Raw genomic sequence first — 20,031 nt, forward strand, 5'->3', positions numbered from 1 at the left:
TAGTTGTTGGTAGCCATTTCAAATTTCTGTCAAGTGAGACTGAATAAAATATCTAAGCAACTCATAAAGAAATGCCATTAAATTACAAATTTAAATAGCTAGAAAGGCATATTTTCAGCAGTCTGGCAAAGCGTGTCAGTCAATATATTTAGTTGGGACAATTAAAAGCTCTCCTATTTTTTCAAGAGTTTCAAGTACTCTTTAATTTACTTATGAATGGAGTGATTAAAAATACGAACATTGAAAAATCTGATCAAAAATACTTTTATTGGTATAGGAGCTACAGAAGCTAAGAAAGATAAAAGGGCCACAATGAAAGGCATTTTTAAATTGATGACTTCCATAACTGGATTTTATTCTTAAGGTAATCAAATCAATTAATTTCATAATGAAAGAAATTAGCCTTCTTGAGTTCTCCAGGGATTTGATGACATATCTACTTCACCTGAGTTTTACTCTAAGGTTTTCTTCCTTACCAGAACTTGCCAACTCAAAGCAACATTTTGCAATTGCAATTGCATTTTGCAATTTGGAGTGTGGTTTCCATAGTCATTCTGAAACTTACATGAACTGATATCAGTGAATTTCAACTAACTGGCCTCTTACAAATACTGATTAAAAACATTTGAGAAGAATCTAAAGAAAAGGAAAGAAGGGTTTTAACACGACTATCTTGTAAATGCAAGTCATGCCTAATTTTCTACTTCTCCAGACTAGCAATTTTCAAATTACTTTTTGTTAGTAGCATTTTTACAGGAGATCCCAATATATCAAACAGGCAAAAATTGAACTGTTTTGGTGAGGGAGGGAGGAAAAGCCCTGCTAGGTTAGTTAGCTGTTCCCACTCCCCACTCCCTACCATAGTGGGGCTCCCAAGAATCCTTGGTTGAACTACAGGCTCAGTCTGTCTTCTGGATGTATCATCATGGCTCACATAATCCTCTCAAGTTCTAGTAAATTAGCTGCACAGACATTATATAAGTCCTGAACTTAAATTTATGCTGTTGGTAGTCATAGGCTATAGGCTCAGGAGCTATTGGTGACAATGCCAGAATGAAGTGACCTGCTGAAGCACAGAACAGAGGTGAAGAGAGTCCTGGTACCCTTCCAGTCCTTGGTTCTTGTGTTCCTGAAGTCCAGCTGCCTCTCTGCTTTCTCCACAGGCTGGTTGTTCAAACCTTCCTTCACATTCCCTTTTTCTGAGAGCCAGTTCAAGCTCCACTTCTTTTACTTGAAACCAAAAGTCCTGATTAAACACGAATGCCATAACCATAGTTATGCATGTGTTTTCATTCCAACTCAATTTACAGAAGCTGTTCTATATGAGATAATACAAAAGTGAACACACCATTGTCTCTGCCATGATGGACATAAGAATTTACTGAGAGAATCTGGAGTCTGATACAGTAATTTCAATGTAAAAATTGTGCTCATGATGCATCTTCATGATCAATTATTCTATAAGTCATTCTGAGGAAAATGTCACTGAACCAGGTGAACCTTCTATCTGCTATTAATAAAATACTTCATTTTTTCATTTTTCATTTTTTAATTTCTCTGACAAGAGGGATAACCTGACTGATCATTCTGCTAAGGAAAAATCAACTATTTGGAGAACTGGAGACCCTGGAGTTTATTCACGGGATATGTCTTACTTGGAGGAACTAGAGAAACACCGATTTTCAGTTTGGTGAGTGCTCATATCCTGTCCTTTTATTTTCAATTTAAAATTCATTGACTCCAGCAAGCCTTTATTTGGTCTATTCTTTTATTATTTATTTATTCAACAAATATTGATTGTATGCCTATTATAGGCTATAGGATATATACCCTGACATGGGAAAGTTCATAGTTCAATGAGGGATACAATGTTTAAAAACACCAAGGTGTTGTAATAATGGTATTTTTTTTTTTTAAATTGCACAAAGTGCCATGTGTATGAATGGAGAAGATGATGGCCAAATTTGCTGGAGAATCGAAAAGGGTTCTTAGGAAAAGTTTGCACCAAGTCTTGGGTAGAAGACTTCAGTGAAGAAATTGTGACAATTTGATGTGGGCAGAAGCCGGAGATGGAATTGGGGCTGGGTAGGGGTAGCTGCAGTTGATACATGCTGGAACCCTTAGTTCACTTAAGATCTAAGCAGGTCATAATTATTGCTCTTTCTACCCGGTGGTGTGTATATGGGTCTGTTTATGTGAAATCACATATAACAAACATGAAAAAAGCCATAAAAGAGTGAGCAATGGAGCCTCTCAGAGGTAAGGAGTACAGGATTTTGCAATGCTGCTGTCCCTCCATGGTGGTGGGAGGAATGACAGTGGCCATGTGACAGGGAGTGACCTAGGAAAGAAGCAACAGTAGCTAGTCAAAGTCATCCATCCCTACCCTCCGCCTCCCTGCCCACCCCAAGATCTAGTCCCACAATGGTTTTCCCACTGGGCATTTTTCTGTGCCGTGACTGATTCTCAAAAAATTTGCTCTCACTCTTCTATCTTGAAACCATCATGTGGAGGACATGCTATCAGCTCAAATTTCTTTTTTCCAGTTACATTTTTTACAACTTCTACCAGTTGTCACTTAGAGCTCTACATGTTTTCACCAATGCTTCTTGCAGCAGCTGGAGTGTGATTTCCAGGCTGAACAGTGAGTTATTTCCTGAAGAGAAACAGGTCTGTGACTAAGAAGCATCAGGCAGAAAAGAGAAACCCAAGAAAAAATACATGATAGATGCTATTTTCAACTAAGAAAAAGACATGCTCCCTGTTCTTCAGAAACTCTCAGTTTGTGATATTCTCTAAGGGGAGGGTGATATGTACACATCAGATTGACTTTGATAAAATAACTGCCAGAACAGAAGTACCAGGTGCTTACTATGGTGTGTAGAGGAGAGGGCTGGAGCTTCTGCTGGCTGCACGCAAAGTTCTTGATCCCTATTTGAGGTTCACCAGGACTGGAGAAAAAACTCCATTAAGCCTCAGGCTGCCTGGCTCCTTCAGGCTCCTTCATTCTCTCCATTTTCCAGGCTTTCTCTGATGATTCAGCTCCCTGTTGCTCTTCAGGACTGGCCTTTCAGAGTCCGGAATGTGCAGTGTCAAAATTCTGTTGTTATTATAAACATTAAGTTAAAGGCTGAAAGGTTTCTGAAAACCCAGAGCTTCGGTTTCTGATTGATCCTTTTTTAAAAAAATAAGAATACTACGGGGGTACAAACGTTTTGGTTACATGAATTGCTTTTGTACTGCTTGAGTCAAGGTTATATGTGTGCCTATCACCCAGATAGTGCATAGTATACCCGTTAGGTGTGATTTCATTCCTTTCCTCCTGTGCCCTCCCACTTGCATGATTTCCGTTGAGTTTTACTTCCATGTGTGCACATGAGTGCTGATGGGTAGGTTCCAATTTAATAGTGAGTATATGTGGTGTTTGTTTTTCCATTTCTTAGATATTTCACTTAGGATAATTTCTGGTTCCATCCAGATTGTTGCAAAAGGTATTAATTCATTTTTTATGGCTGCGTAGTACTCCATGGTATACATATACCACATTTTGTTAATCCACTTATGAATTGATGGGCACTTGGATTGATTCCACATCTTTGCAATTGTGAATTGTGCTGCAATAAACATTCTAGTGCAGGTATCTTTTTGATAAAATGACTTTTTTTTCCTCTGGGAAAATACCTAGTACTGGGATTGCTGTATCAAATGGTAGGTCTACTTTTAGTTCTTTGGGAAATCTCCATACTATTTTCAATAGAGGTTGCACTAGTTTGCAGTCCTTCCAACAGCGTATAAGTGTTCTTATCTCTCTGCATCCATGCCAACATCTGTTGTTCTGGGACTTTTTGATAAAAGCCATTCTCACTGGGGTTAGGTGATATCTCATTGTGGTTTTCATTTGCATTTCTCTGATGATTAGTGATGTTAAGCATTTTTTTCATGTTTATTGGCCATTTATCTATCTTCTTTTGAAAAGCTTATTTCTGCTCATGTCTTTTGCACACTTTTTAATGGGGTTATTTGACTTTTTCTTGCTAATTTGCTTGAGTTTTTTTGTAGATTCTTGTTATTAGCTTTTTCTCAGATGTATACCATGCAAATATTTTCTCCTGTTCTGTAAGTTGTCTATTTGCTCTGTTTATTGTTTCCTTGGGTGTGCAGAAGCTTTTTACTTTAATCAAGTCCCATTTATTTATTTTTGCTGTTGCTGTGATTGCCCTTGGGGGTCTTCTTCATAAATTCTTTGCCTAGGCTGATATCTAGAAAAGTTTTTCCAACATTTCTTTTACAGTTCTTATGGTTTCACATCTTAGATTTAAGAATGTGATCCATCTTGAATTAATTTTTGTGAGTGGTGAGAGATATGGATCCTGTTTCAATCTTCTACACATGGCTATCTAATTTTCCCAGCACCATTTATTAAATAGGGATTCTTTTCCCCAGTGTATAATTGCTGTCTACTTTGTCAAAGATCAGATGGCAATATGATGATGGTTTTATATCTGGGTTCTCTGTTCTGTTCCATTGGTTTATGTTTCTATTTTTGTGCCAGTACCATAGTATTTTGGTTACTACAGCCTTGTAGTATAGATGGAAGTTTGGTAAAGTGATGCCTCCAGATTTGTTCCTTTTGTATAAGGTTGCTTTGGCTATTCAGGCTCTTTTCTGGTTCCAAACAAAATATAGAATAATTTTTTTCTAGATCTGCAAAAAATAGGTAGTATGGACATTTTAACAATGTTGATGCTGCCAACCCATGAGCATGTTATATTTGTCCATTAGTTTATATCATCTGGAGTTTCCTTCCTCAGTGATTCTCAGTTCTCTTTCTGAGGTCTTTTACTTTCTTGGTTAAATATATTTGTAGGTATTTTATTTTATTTATAGCTATTGTGAAAGGTATTGAGTCTTTGATTTGATTCTCAGCTTGACTATTGCTGGTGTATAAGAATGCTACTGATCTGTGTACATTGATTTTGTAACCTGAGACTTTGCTAAATTTATCAATTCCAGGAATCTCTTGGCAGAATCTTTGGGGTTTTCTAGATAGAAGATCATATCATCAATACAAAGCAATAATTTGGCCTTCTCTTTCCCCATTTGGATACCCTTGATTTCCTTCTTTTACCTGATTGCTCGGGCTAGGACTTCCAGCACTATGTTGAATAGAAGTGGTGACAGTGGGCACCCTTGTCTTGTTCCAGTTCTAAGTGGGAATGCTTTAAACTTTTCCCCATTCAGTATGGTGTTGGCTGTGGGTTTTCCATATATGGCTTTTATAATTTTGAGCCATATTCCATCTATCACTATTTTTAAAGAGTTTTTGTCATAAAAGGGTGCTGAATTTTGTTGAATGCATGTTTTGCATCTATTGAGATTATAATATGGTCTTTGTTTTTGCTTCTGTTTATGTGGTGAATCGCATTTATGGATTTATGTATGTTGAATCATCTTTGCATCCCTGGGATGAAGCCCAATTGGTCGTGGAGGATTATTTTTTTGATGTGCTGCCGAATTTAGTTTGCTAGAATTTTATTGAGAAGTTTTGCATCTATATTCATGAGGGATATTTGTGTATAGTTTTCTTTTTTTGTTGTATCCTTTCCTAGCTTTGATATCAAGGTGATACTGGCTTTGTAGAATGAGTTGGGGAGGATTCCTTCCTTCTTAAAGTTATGAAATAATTTCTTCTGTATGGATGCTAATTCCTCTTTGTAGGTCTGATAAAATTCAACTGTGAAACCATCAGGTCTGGGACTGTTTTTTTGTTGGAAGATTTTTTTTTTTTTCTGCTTCAATTTCATTGCTCAGGCCGGGCGCGGTGGCTCACGCCTGTAATCCTAGCACTCTGGGAGGCCGAGGTGGGCGGATCATTTGAGCTCAGGAGTTCGAGACCAGCCTGAGCAAGAGCGAGACCCCATCTCTACTAAAAATAGAAAGAAATTATATGGACAGCTAAAAATATATATCGAAAAAATTAGCCGGGCATGGTGGTGCATGCCTGTAGTCCCAGCTACTCGGGAGGCTGAGACAGGAGGATCGCTTGAGCCCAGGAGTTTGAGGTTGCTGTGAGCTAGGCTGACGCCACGGCACTCACTCTAGCCCGGGCAACAGAGTGAGACTCTGTCTCAAAAAAAAAAAAAAAAAAAAAAATTTCATTGCTCATAATTGGTTTGTTGAGGAGTTCTATTTCTTCCCAATTGAGCCTTGGGAGGTTGTATGTTTCCACAAATTTTTCCATTTCCTCAATGTATTCAAGTTTATGTGCATAAAGATTTATATAGTATTCACAGATGATATTTTATATTTCTGTGGTATCAATTGTAATATCTCCTTTTTCATTTTTGATTGAGCTTATTTGGGTCCTTTCTTTTCTGTTTCTGGGTAATCTGTGAAAGGTCTATCAATCTTGTTTATCTTTTCAGAGAACTACCTTTTTGTTTTATTAATCTTCTGTATTTTTGTTTATTTGTTTATTTTCCATTTCAGTTAGTTGTGCTCTGACTTTAGATATTTCTTTTCTTCTGCTGGGTTTAAGTTTGGTTTACACTTCCTTTTCTAGTTCCTTGAGATGATTCATTAGGTTGTTGATTTGTGATCTTTCTGTCTTTTTTAGGTAGACTTTAAAGGCTATGAATTTTCCTCTTAGGACTGCTTTTGCTGAATCCCACAGATTTTGATAACTTGTATCTCCTTTATCATTTAGTTTGAGCAACGTTTTTATCTCCACCTTAATTTCCTCCTTGCCCCAATAATCACTCAGCAACAGGTTGTTTAATTTCCATAACTTTGTGTAGCATTGAGTATGTCTGTTGGAGTAGATTTCTAATTTAATTCCACTGTGGTCTGAGAAGACACATGGTGTCATTTCTATTTTTTTGAATTTGTTGAGACATATTTTGTGGCCTAAGATGTGATCTATCCTAGAGAATGTTCCATGTGTTCATGAGAAGAATGTATATTTGGTAGTTTTGAGGTAGAACATTTTGTAAATGTCTGTTAGGGCCATTTGCTCTAGAGTCTCATTTAAGTCCAGTGTTTCTTTATTAATTTTCTGGCCGGGCGCGGTGGCTCATGCCTGTAATCCTAGCACTCTGGGAGGCCGAGGCAGGTGGATCGCTCAAGGTCAGGAGTTTGAGACCAGCCTGAGCAAGAGCGAGACCCCGTCTCTACTAAAAATAGAAAGAAATTAGCTGGACAACTAAACATATATATAGAAAAAATTAGCCAGGCATGGTGGCACATGCCTGTAGTCCCAGCTACTTGGGAGGCTGAGGCAGGAGGATCGCTTGAGCCCAGGAGTTTGAGGTTGCTGTGAGCTAGGCTGACGCCATGGCACTCACTCTAGCCTGGGCAACAAAGCGAGACTCTGTCTCAAAAAAAAAAAAAAAAAAAAATTTCTACTTAGAGGATCTGTCCAGTTCTGTCAGTCGAGTGTTGAATTCCCCAGGAATTACAATGTTGCTGTTTATCTCTTTGTTTAGATCTAGTAGAGTTTGCTTTATGAATCTGGGCATACCTGTGTTAGGTACCTAAATATTTTGAATTATTATGTCTTCTTGATATAATTTCTTTCTTTGCCATTATATAATGATGCTGTTTGTCTTTACTATTGTTGATCTGAAGTCTATGTTATCTGATATGAGAATGGCTACACATGCTTTCTTTTGATTCAATTTGCATGGAATATTTTTTTACATCCTTTCACCTTGAGTCTCAATGAGTCCTTGTGGGTTAGATATGTTTCTTGTAGACAGCAGATACTTGGCTTGTATTTTTTTTTTTTAATCCAATCAGCTAGCCTATGTCTCTTGAGTGGGAAATTCCAGCCGTTCACATTTATTGAAAGGATTTATAAGTGAGATGCTTTTCTGTTCATCCTGTTGAGTTGAATTTTGTTGCTTTATTTTACCTCTTGAGCCATTATTTTATACGGGCTCTGAGGTTTAGCATTTGGGTAATTTTACACTGGTGGATTTCTATTGTGCTGATTGACGTATAATGCAGATCTCAGTATTTCCTTCAGGGCAGGTCTGGTCTTGACAAGTTCCCATAGTGTTTGTTTATCTGAAAAAGTCTTTATTTTTCCCTCATGTAAGAAACTTAGTTTTGCAGGATACAAAATTCTAGGCTGGCAATTTTCTGGCAGAAAACTGAAGATGGGGCCCCAATCCCTCTTGCTTATAAGGTCTCAGTTGAGAGGTCTGCAGTTAGCTTGATGGGTTTTCCTTGTAAGTTACCTGATGTTTTTGCCTTAAGGCTTGCATGAGTTCCTCCTTCATATTGACTTTGGCCTTGGGGTCATGTGGGCAGAAGTTCCCTCCAGCAGCTCAGGAATCCACTGTCCATGAGAGATGTGAGGAGGAAAGAAACAAACTACTCCACCTACCCTTCTCACTGGACTCCGGGCCCCTAGGGGGTTTATCTGTGCTGATACCTTGCTCCTTCCTGTTCTGCTCCACAACTTCTTCCCATGGAGTCTCTGGTAGGTTCTTCCATGTTTACCTTGGAGTTGTACCTGATCTGTATTTGTTTGTTTGTTTGTTTGTTTATTCTTTTTCATCTAAAACTTTTTCTTCTTTATGAGACTATCTGGCAGCTGGTGTCTCTGGTCTGCCATCTTCCTGACTGATCCTTTAAGATACAACTCTCAAGCATTACACTGCTGCAGTAGGCTTACCCTGAGGCTCCAAATCACGCCAGAAACTGACAACGACAGCTCCTGGGGCCAAACCCTGCCCTCCCTCTCTGTAAATAACGTTTAATTGGAACTCAGTCACATCCATTTGGTTACTCATTGTCTTTGGCTGTTTTCCCCCACAATGGCAGAATTGAGCCATTGGGGCAAAATTAATGTAGCCCACAAAGCCTAAAATATTTACTATCTGAGTCTATCCCCAAAAAGTTTGCTCATCCTTGCTTGACATTGACTTAGATGCTTCTCCACTGTTCTCTCATGACACCCCTCACATTATTTTAAAATTTTTAACATGCCTTATTTTTTAATTGACAAATAAAAATTATATATATTTATGACATATATATATACACACATTGTGCAATGACTAAATCAAGCTATTAATATTTAACACATGAATTACCTCCCTCACTTATTTTTTGTAGTGGGAACACTTAAAGCCTACTCAGCAATTTCTAAGTACAAAGTATATTTTTATTAACTGTAGTCACCGTGTTGTACAATAGATCACTTGAGCTTAATCCTCTTATCTATCAGAAATTTTGTACGCTTTGACCAACAACTTCCAAACCTCCTCATCGCTCAGCCTCTGGTAATCACATTCTACTCTCTGCTTCTAGTAGTTTGACTTTTTTAGATTTTCCACTTAAGTGAGATCATGCAGTATTTATCTTTCTGTTCCTGGCTTATTTCAGTTAACATAATGTTCTCCAGGCTCAACTATGTTGTAACAAATGACAAGATTTTCTCTCTCTTTTTTTTTTTAAAGACTGAATAGTATCGTAGTGTGTTTATGTACTGTATCTTCTTTATCCATTCATCTATCAATGAACACTTAGTTTGATTCCACATCTTAACTATTGTGAATAATTCTGTGATGAACATGGGGACTCTCAAATTATTTTTAAGATATTTATATGCTTGTCTCCCTCACTAGGCTGGGCTTTTTATGAATTTTGGTCATCTATTGATGCATACTGAATCAACGGAAGGCTTAGTGTTTTGAAACAACCATTTTATTTGCTCACAATTCTGAGGGCTGGGAATTCAGGCAGGAAACATCATGAAAAAACTTTTGATCAAAATAAGTCACAGGGCCAGTCATAGGAGGAATAGACTTCACCTCTGGATGTGGGAGTAAAAAAGTGACATTGTAGAAAAATCAGGTTGGAATGGAAAATACCGTGTGGCCATCCTTGGAAACACAGTCTGCCACATTTTGGCACAGCTCCTAGGATAGGGTTCAACAAATATTTGTTGAGCAAAACAAACAAGTTAAAAGAAACTAAAAGGTGTAGGCTTTGTAGATAGATCGACGTGGGTATGAATTCCATTTCTGTCACTGCTGTGTAATCTTCAATGATTTGTTTAACATTCTTTTTTTTTTAAATTCAGGATATTATGGTGGTACAAACATTTTGGTTACATGAAATGCATTTGCCTTGCTCAGGCCAGGGCTACAAGCGTGTCCCTCTCCCATACAGTGCGCCCCATTTCCCCTAGCTATGGGTTTGCCTCCTGACCCCCTTACCCCCCATCCCCCACCCTCTTACTTGACTGGCACCCAATGAGTATCACTACCACGTGAGCACCTCAGTGTTGATCAGTTAGTACCATGAACTTTCTGAGGCTGTTTTTTCTTGTGTCAAACTGCAATAATAATTCCTATATTGTGGGATTTGATGGTTATTGTGAATGTTGAGAGATAGTGAGCCTAAGGGATAGCCTGCACAGTGATTAGAACATGTAGATTCTTAATAAAGGCAACTATCATTATTAACATTAATAATAATATGTTTCAAGGAAATGTCTTTCCAAAGGTTGAAACAGAGGGCACAGGTCACTGTGAGATGATTTCTTACTTTTCACATCTGCCTTCCTTTCTGTTTTTCAAACACACCGAGCACTTGCTGACATCAGTACCTTTGCACTTAACGTCCCCTTTATTTGGAATGTTCCTCAGCTCTTAGCGATGAGGCTGGCTGTGCGTATTGCAGGTCTGAGCTCCATTTTGCCTCCACAGAGAGGCCTTTCCTGACTCTCCTGCCTAAAGTAGGACCCACCTCTATTCTGCTTATTTACTTTCACATCACCCTGTTTGTTTCCTTTAAAGTACTTACCACAATTTGAAATCTTTCATATTTATTTGCTCATTTCTGTTTCCTCCCACCAGGCAAAAGCTACAGGCAGGAATCCTTCTGGTTTGGTCACTTTTGGGTCTCCAGGCCCTAGCCCTAGAGTACCTGGTACTTATTTGATCAGGAAATATTAATACTTATCTCTATATGTCTCTCTGTCTCTTTTTCTCTCCCCCACGTCCAGTCCCCTTGGCTATCATACTTATTTATTGACTTCAAATCTCTTCTTTCTCTTGAAATTGCTACCATTAAACAAAAAAAGGGTGGTGATATGGGATAATTAACCACTATGCACATTTCTTTTTAAACCAGGGTTGAGGATATGGGGGCTGCTGAAACCTCTATAAACTTCTGTTTTAAATGGTCTGAGATACAATCTGAACAATTTCCTTGATGTTTTATTAGAGCTGGTAAATCATTTATTGGGGCAACCTTTACCTAAATCCTCTCTGAATCCCCATAAAATGCATTTAACACAGAATACTGTACTACCCAGCTTCAAAGATACATATGTTGTTGGGTGGGAAGTTATTTTCTCCAGTGCAGCAAGTTTAAATGTCTGTGTTTTCTTTCTCTCTATCTTACGTGCTCTGTCTCACACCCAAACTAACTCCTCCCTCTTGGTCCAGTGCTTCATTTGAACATGTCAGTTTTGGTGAATTTGACAGATTGTGAGAGCTTCAGTAAATCACAGGTTCTAATTTTTTTCCCAATGTATAAGAACTTTAGCTAGTCAAATGTACCTTTATCTTGTCCATGGCTTCCAAGAAATGCTTTTAAAATGTAATTTTAAGACTGTTGTACTTTTTTTCTCAACCAGAAAGGTACTCAATTAAGTTGCTTTGAGTGTGTAAATGAGACTCTATTCCTATACATCTTACCCTAGTTGGCCTGTTGCCGGCAGCATCAGGTAATCATAGGTGACAGTCCTCGGCGTCATCCTTGGTAGAGTCTGTGTCACAGTTCTCTTTACTGGGCTGCCAGATCTGCACACATGGTGTTTACATTTTTTTCCTTTGATATATATGCTTGTGTAATAGTTTGACTATCTTTGGCTTATATTTTAGATAATATGAGATCTCCTAGGTATTTCTTACTACCTTTGTACATTGCAAGTACTTAATAAATACTTTTTGAAACAATGTATAAAAATAAGCTTAAAATAAGAATATTGGTATTTCCAGAAGAAAGTTTTGGAGAAAAGACCAATGGTGTAAAATTTGAGACTGACTTAAGACATTCTGAACCAGACTGTGGCGGCTATTGTTTCTTCCTGTGAAAGTGTTTCTTTTCACAAAGTTTCTTTACTCCCCCTGTTTTTTAATAACAGATCTCCCCCACTGCACCCCCACAAATACATAGTTCACGGGGTTGGCTGTGATGTATGCCATGTTCCCAAGACCACTGTGATTGGCCCAGCAGTGGGTGTATGATGTGAACCAGGCCACCCAAGCCTTTTCCTGAGCTTTTATTAATATATTTTGTTACTCAGAAATTCCTTCTCCTCTCCAAGCTCTTGGAATGATGTCAGTTTACTGCTCCCTGTGGCCAAGGCGACAGTTTCACCAGCCGTACTTTCTTGACCACCAATTGTTAATATTTACCATTTCTAGCCCATTTTTAAATAGTAGATGTAAGTAGGTGACATGTGTGTATTCTGCTCTACAGAAAGGAAAACAAATGAAAAGGTAAGTCCCAGAAACTATATGATATATATGAGCCTACAGGGGTAAATGATATGCGTATATGAGAACATGTATTTCAGGTCAAAAAAGATACTGTCCACTGGGAAGCTTTAATTTAATTTTTTTTCTCTATGAGAGGAAGGACCTCAGAGAGAAAGTGAACAATGTCCATTCAGTTAATTACATAAATAACCACTCATTTGCCTGTGTAAACAGAACTATATAATCTTATTGCCTGTGGAGTGAATTGGGTCCCCTGCTTGCTAATGTGGTACCTTAATCTTTGTATAGTGATTTCTACAAAGAAGTAAGCCAGATTGTGTGTTAAGTACCTCTGGAAGTTCCACTAGCAACTGCTTCAAAACTGTAGATATCACTACAGTGGTTTAAAGAAGTTAACATAGTTTTCAGAGGTACCTAACTCCCAACTGGGGAGAAGCCTTGGTAACAAGACGATCTTAAAATGTTTCCATTACTATTCAAATGTGACCACGTGGGGAAGCAACCAGAGAATCACACACTTTTAGAGCAGAAAGGGATCTTGGGGATTACTTAGTTCAGCCCTGTCAGTTCATACAAGTATAAAGCTGAGACCTGCAGAAGTTGAGTGACTTGCCTTAGGTCATTCAGCTGATAAGTAGTGGAAACGACATAGAACCCACTTCCTTCCAATCTTCATCCCGTCCCAATTATAAAAAATAAATTCTCCCTAGAACTCTGCTGGTCTTTTTATAGTTTCCTGTTTCCATCAATTGCAAGCTGCTTTGATATTTATCAATACGTTGATGAGAAAGTGCTGATTCTTGGGAAAATGCAAATAGTGAATTAATGCTAGTTTCCTCCTGCCACAGGGATAGGGAATAGGCAGATCCAAAACGTTTGCAAAACACACGTTGCTGGCCATACAAATCCTTTTGTGTTCTTGGCCAGTGATTTATGTGGCTAACCTGAATGCATTGCTTAGGTATGGGTTAACTGTACACAATGCAACAGGAAAGTTATTCTTTAATAAAAATGATACACTTTCCTTTTTATAACACACATGTGATTTGACATTAAAATAAAATGCAGATGCTTCTTTGACTGGTGTATTCCCTGTTGTGCTTTTCTAAAACACCTTCACATATGGTCTGCCTCATTCCTGAGAAATGACTTGTTGTTTATGTCATACAAACAGAACAGATTGATTTTACAGTGAGTAAGGAGGTTGATGAATTGTACGTTGGAGAGAAATCTTTGTCTCGGCAATCTAAACACTTGAAAATAAATGTTGCCTTTTGGAAAGGGCTCTCATGATACACCCATGATCCTTTCATTTCATGCCCCCTTTATAGGGGTTAAATAGATACATATATGCAATCTCAGCTAACAGACAAGGTAGTTATAATTACCTCAAAATGTAATATTTCTTTTTGCTGTGAAACATATCCTCAAAACTAACAGGTCAGAAAATGGCAGAGTTATCTCAAAACAACCAACCCAAATTTCAATTTCCACGCTGCATCTGTGCTATGACCAGAATAAAACATTCTTGATCTTTGGTAGACAAGTAGTATTGTTTTCTTATTTATCAAGTGAATCTTAAATATAAAATTCTTATGCTAAGAAGCTTTCTTTCATTTCTTTAGAATTTTCTGCACAATACAGTGAAAGTAATGTTCTGTGTTAACTTCTCTAACACTAAGTTAAGCAAATCTATTTGTGCATAATATTACTGTTCATAAGTATCTCTCTCATACCATTTCTTTGGTATTCACAACAGCTTTGTGATACTATTATCCTAGTTTTTCTGATTATATGCCTGAAGTCCAGAGAGAATAGGGGGTTTATTTATCAACACTCAATCAGTACCTCTCTTCTCTTTCCATATAGCATGGCACTTCCCTAACCAGCCTCAGATTCATATGCAGACATTCGCTGGTGCATTCTGCAGCTTTTAAAATAGAACGTCTTCAAGTATACTCTACTGGCATGTGCCACAGCTGGCTGGATGTAGGGTGAGAATGGGATGCCATGGAGGAGAGATGCTAAGTCAGCCCTAGAATGGTTCGTCAGAGCAACATACCTACGGAGGTCTGTTCCTGATAGTAATTTATTAATGATCGCCTACAAATAGGTATTTATTGACTGATGTCTTTATCTCAAAAGGTGTAGCTAAAACATGGCCATATATTTGTGTTAGAAGGAATTAATCTTAGTGGCTAAGAGTACAGGCTCTGGGAGCATAAAACCTAAAGTCAATTTAGCTTTACAAATTCATGGGTGAGTAAACTTAGACAAGTTTCTCAAACTCTTCGTACCTCAGTCTCTTTATCTGTAAAATGATGCTAGTAGCATCTGCTCCATTTTAATGAATTTAAATACGTATGTAAAAATTGGAATAGTGTTAATGCTCATAGCATATAGCAAAGACTCAATAAATGTTTGCTATTATGCTAGCTCAGGCTGCCTCCTTTCTAATGTTCTCCACAACTCTCTGTTCTCCAGCCTATATTGTAACTATTAAAATAATGACCTGTTTATTTTGGGGAAACAAAGAATTTGGTAGTAACTAAGAGATCTTCAGCATGAAAGTAGATGTCAATGGTGGAAAAACAATATCAGAGGAGTAAACATGATTGTTAGTTTTTTGTTGCTATATAACAAATTACACAAAATTGGCAGCTTAAAATAACACACATTTTTAAAACCTCACAGTTTGCATGGGTCGGGAGTCTGGGGGTCCTCTGCCCAGGGTCTTACGAGGCTGTAATGAAGGTTTTAGTGGGGCTGTGTTTTCATCTGGAGGCTTAACTGGGGAGGAATCCGCTTCACGCTCATTCAGGTTGTTGGCAGAATTTATTTCCTTGCGCCGTATGACGGAGAGTTTGAGCTTTTTGCTGGCTATGGCCAGAAGACTGTCCGTAGTTTCCAGAGGTCATCTGTGGTCCCATGCAATGTGAACTTCTTCTCTGTGGCCACTTGCTTCACAAAGACCACAGGAGAGTCTCTTACCTCAGGGAAGGCCAGTCTCTCTTTGAAAGGCTTTTATTGTTAAGTCAGGACCACCCATAGTAGTCTCTCATTTGATTTCAAAACCAACTGATTAGGGATCTAATTACTTCTGCAGAATCTCTTCACCTTTGCCATTTTCTGCTTTTTTTTAATTTCAGGATATTATAAGTTACAAACATTTTGGTTACAAGTAATGACTTTGCCTCACCTAAGCCAGGGCTAGAGGCGTGCCCCTCCCCCATATGGTGCGCTCCACATCCCTTAGTTGTGAGTTTACCCACACCACCCCCAGCACCCAGTGAATATTACTACCCTGTGAGCACCTTAGTGTTGATCAGTTAGCACCAATTTGATGGTGAGTATATGTGGTGCTTATTTTTCCATTCTTGTGATACCTCACTTTGAAGGATGGGCTCAAGCTCTATCCAGGAAAATATAAGAGGTGCTAGATCACCATTGTTTTTTGTAATTGAGTAGTATTCCATGGTATACATATACCACATTTTATTTTGGGGGTCAGGCACCTTTAGCATTTTCTATCAGCCAAAAGTAAGTCACAGGTGTCACCCACACACCGGGGTAGGGGTCACACAGAGCACGCACACCAAGGCAGGGACCGTGGGGCCTGCTCCTTGGGTCTGCGTCTGTCTGCCGTGCGGGAAGACAGTGGACAGGCTGCTGGTCCTCGCAGCACAGGGTAACTGCTTGTCTACTGGTGCCCTAATGAAAACTACAGCATGAGGAAGATTTCAGTCCGCTTTGCCTTTCGTTGACGTTTGCATCTGCTTCTTCCCTGTGTGGGCCGGAGGCTGAAATGGCCCATGTCCCTGGTTGATCCCCCGTGGCCCAACTGCTGCATTCCGTAAGCTCCCTTCTTCCTCTCAGAAGACTTTTTATTATCACCTTACTTTCTCTGTGCCCTGATCACGTGGCCACAAAATACCATTTTCCTCTGTGGCCCCTTCTCCGACCCATATCATCTCCTATGCAGGTTTATGTTGGTTCTGTTTTTAGGAATATAATTTCCTCTTTTGGTTTTAAGTTTTGTGTCTACTTTTTATACCACTCTTGGTGCTCCATAAACTCATTTTAAAAGCTATTCTCTAACAGGGTTTCTCCCCGGTCATTATTATTTTTTATGTCTATATTCCTGTGAAGCCATAATGGCTCTGATAAATGTTCTCATTTCCTGGACTGCAGAGACCTCTAAATTCCTAGATTGATGAAAAAATGGCATCACCTTTTTCCTCATCTATGCCTACGTAAGTGAAATAACAATGTAGAATTGAGTGACGGTTGACATCTACTAGGGTAATTTAAGGCTTCGACCCCTCTGACTTCCCTTTTGTTTGACAGCAGTTATGTGTGGTGTGGGACGCTGCTGGCTGCACCCCAGTGGCCACCCTCTCCCCGCCGTTCTTACTGGGGATGGTGCATCCAGTGATTGCACGTGATAGACACGTTCCGGCCTATCATGCACTATGGGTGGTCATGGACCCAGTCCTGGCCAGTGAGATGTGAGAGGATACCAGCTTGGGCTTCCTTCCTTTCAGAAGGAAAGCAAGCAAAAAGAACCCCTATTTTCCACCCTTTCTTTCCTTCCCACTTGGGTCATTGCTATAAGGATATGACGCTGGAAGCTTCTGAAGACACCTTGCATGATAAGAGGAATAAAATGGGAGAGAAATCAATGCAGCACTTGGCTGTGTTAACCCACTGCTTGTCACCTTCCTCTACCTATTTGAAAGTTTCTTTTACATGAGATAATTAAATGCACTATTGTTCGGTACTCTTGGATGAGCATGCCGTTGCTCATAGCTGAAGGCAGTCTTACTGAGGCAATTAACCTGCATAAATGTGGTGCTGGTGTGGTGGACCCTCACACGCACCGAGGAGCAGGTGTGTGTTCTTTCATTCAGTATTTAGCAGGTTTACACGGTGTCTGATATTCTGGACACATAATATTAGAATCCTTTCATGTTGTCTGGGATCCACCAAAGCATAGCATATAACTAGTTGCTTTTTAGTTCAGTACGATTTGGAAAATGAGCACAGTGTGGTGCAGGAGCTTCTTCTCCATAGATACCACACTGATTCAGTTGGGGAGATGGAGAATGAGGTGAATAGAATTAATTTAGCCAACTGTCTGGAAACCTAACATGACATCAGCGATAAGATTTAAATATCCAGGAGCTTCAGATTATGAGTGAGTCCAAATTCAAGCTACATGATTTAAATGATGAAAGGGCAAAGCTGGGCATGAAGCAATGTAGGGATTTATTTGATGCAAAAACTCAAATGACCAGTAAAATAGATAATGCGCTGTTGTAATAGTTTGCAAACAGCATCAAGAAAACAATTGAGTGGGTGTATTTTGAGCTTCAGACGTTGTAAATTCTTTCACTCTCATATACTTTATGCCTTCTTTAATAAACTGAAGAGTCTTGGGCCAGCTTCATCGGTGACGGTAGGTGGTCATTCATTTCACAATCCACTAATTTTCATGATTATTCAGTATTTTATGTTACCTAAACTGCTTTGGATTTTGTCTTACTCAAATTGTAATATGGCAATAGCTTATATGATTTCAGAATCATTAATTCAGTAGGCGTTCTCAACATACGGGGGTGACTCCCCCATATCTCCAAACATGAACAAGAATGTAAGGGTCTTAAATGTGCTGATGGTACATAAAAAGTTCTGAAATATGTCAGTGGTGTGTTAACCTAGTGTATCTTGTTGAAAAGATGCAGAATGCTTAGAAAATTCCTGGGAAGAAAAACAATTGACATCAATTATAGTGTAAACCTGCCTTCGAAGAGACAAATGTATGTTTACCTTAAATTCAACTGACTTCTTAAATAACATGGAACAAATAGTAAACATGAGATTATTTAAGGTTTTAATATCTTTTGATTTTAAATACTTCCTGTGTATGAGATTTTAGGGAAATTTTCCAGGAATATACCATAAGGCCTCCTTTCATTGCTCTGCCCCTCCTTTCTGACATATTCCTCCCTCCTTAAAATCTGACGCTCACTGACCCCCTCCTGCTGGGTTGTCATGAAATCTACGTAAATACATTCAGGGATGGGCTATCTACTGTCTTTCAAAGCCATCCAATACATTTTGGGAAATGTTGACAGTTAAAAAGTTCTTTCTACTATTAAAATCTGTGATTCTGTTTTTCAAATTATTAGTGTCAGTTTGACTCATTAAAATTCCACATCAAAAACCAATCTATTTATTGCTCTGTTTACCCTATGTACATATGTATGTATGTATTCATCTAACTTATTTATGCATTTATCTCTCTCAAGCAGTAAGGATTCATTAAATATCATTTTGATCAATTAATTATTGATTCTTGCATCTTAATTTCAATATCCTTCACCATCTTCTTATCTAGTCACTCCAATAGTGATTAGAAATGTATCCCTAACAATACACAACTTTACACAGATGCTTTGGAAGAACTCGAGTATGGACAAAAATGTAGTTTTCATTTTTTAGGAACCCAAAAATTCATGTAAACTATTTTCACTGATGAACTAAAATATACCAAAATATCATTTATGGTTTTGGTAGACATTACTCTGCCCTTCCCCCCATAACTAGTTCTCTCTTTCTAGATACACAGAAGAATCCCTATTCCCTTTGCAGTTGGTTGAGTTCATTTGAATTTTGCTGTCCAATTGATTAAAGGGGGAAATATTATGGGGGTACATATGTTTTTGGTTATATGTATCAATTTTGTTATGCTTGAGTCAGGGTTATAAGTGTACCCATCACCCAGATAGTGTTTATTGTACCCATTAGATAGATTTTTGCCCATTCCTTTTCCCCCTCTCCCCCTGTGCTTGATTTCTGCTGAGTTTTACTTCCCTCTGTGCACATGTATGCTCAACAGTTAGTTCCAATTTAATAGCAAGTACATGTGGTATTTGTTTTTCAATTCTTTAGATACTTAGCTTGGTTGATAGTCTCCAGTTCCATCTAAATTGTTGCAAAAGGCCTTAATTCATCCTTCTTTGTGGCTACATAGTATTCCATGGTATACATATACCACATTTTGTTAATCCACTCATGAATTGATGGGCACTTGGGTTGATTCCACATCTTTGTAATTGTGAATTGTGCTCCAGTAAACATTTGCATGTAGGTGTCTTTTTGATAAAATGACTTCTTTTCCTTTGGGTAAATACCCGGTAGTGGGATTGCTATATTGAATGGTGGGCCTACTTTCAGTTCTTTGAGCAATCTCCATACCATTTTCCATAGAGGTTGTACTAGTTTGCAGTCCCACCAACAGTGTGTAAGCATTTCTCTCTGCATCAGTGCCAGCATCTATTGTTTTTGAACTTTTTAATAAAGGCCATTCTGAGGGGAGTAAGGCGATATCTCATTGTGGTTTTAATTTGCATTTTCCTAATGATTAGAGATATTGAGCATTTTTTCATATGTTTATTGGCCATTTGTATATCTTTTGAAAAGCTTCTGTTCATGTCTTTTGCCC

The 20,031-nt window shown here is 38.5% G+C and overlaps 1 protein-coding gene across 1 annotated transcript in view; it reads left to right on the forward strand.

Annotated features, from left to right (window-relative positions):
• LOC138398812 (uncharacterized) overlaps positions 1-20,031 on the forward strand; it is a 235,789-nt gene that overhangs the window by 174,524 nt on the left and 41,234 nt on the right. Inside the window, 1 exon segment of the mRNA XM_069493272.1 lies at positions 1,566-1,690. Within this exon segment, the coding sequence (XP_069349373.1) occupies positions 1,566-1,690 (125 nt within the window).

The sequence above is a fragment of the Eulemur rufifrons genome, chromosome 18 (genome assembly GCF_041146395.1).
Source record: "Eulemur rufifrons isolate Redbay chromosome 18, OSU_ERuf_1, whole genome shotgun sequence".
NCBI lineage: Eukaryota > Metazoa > Chordata > Mammalia > Primates > Lemuridae > Eulemur > Eulemur rufifrons.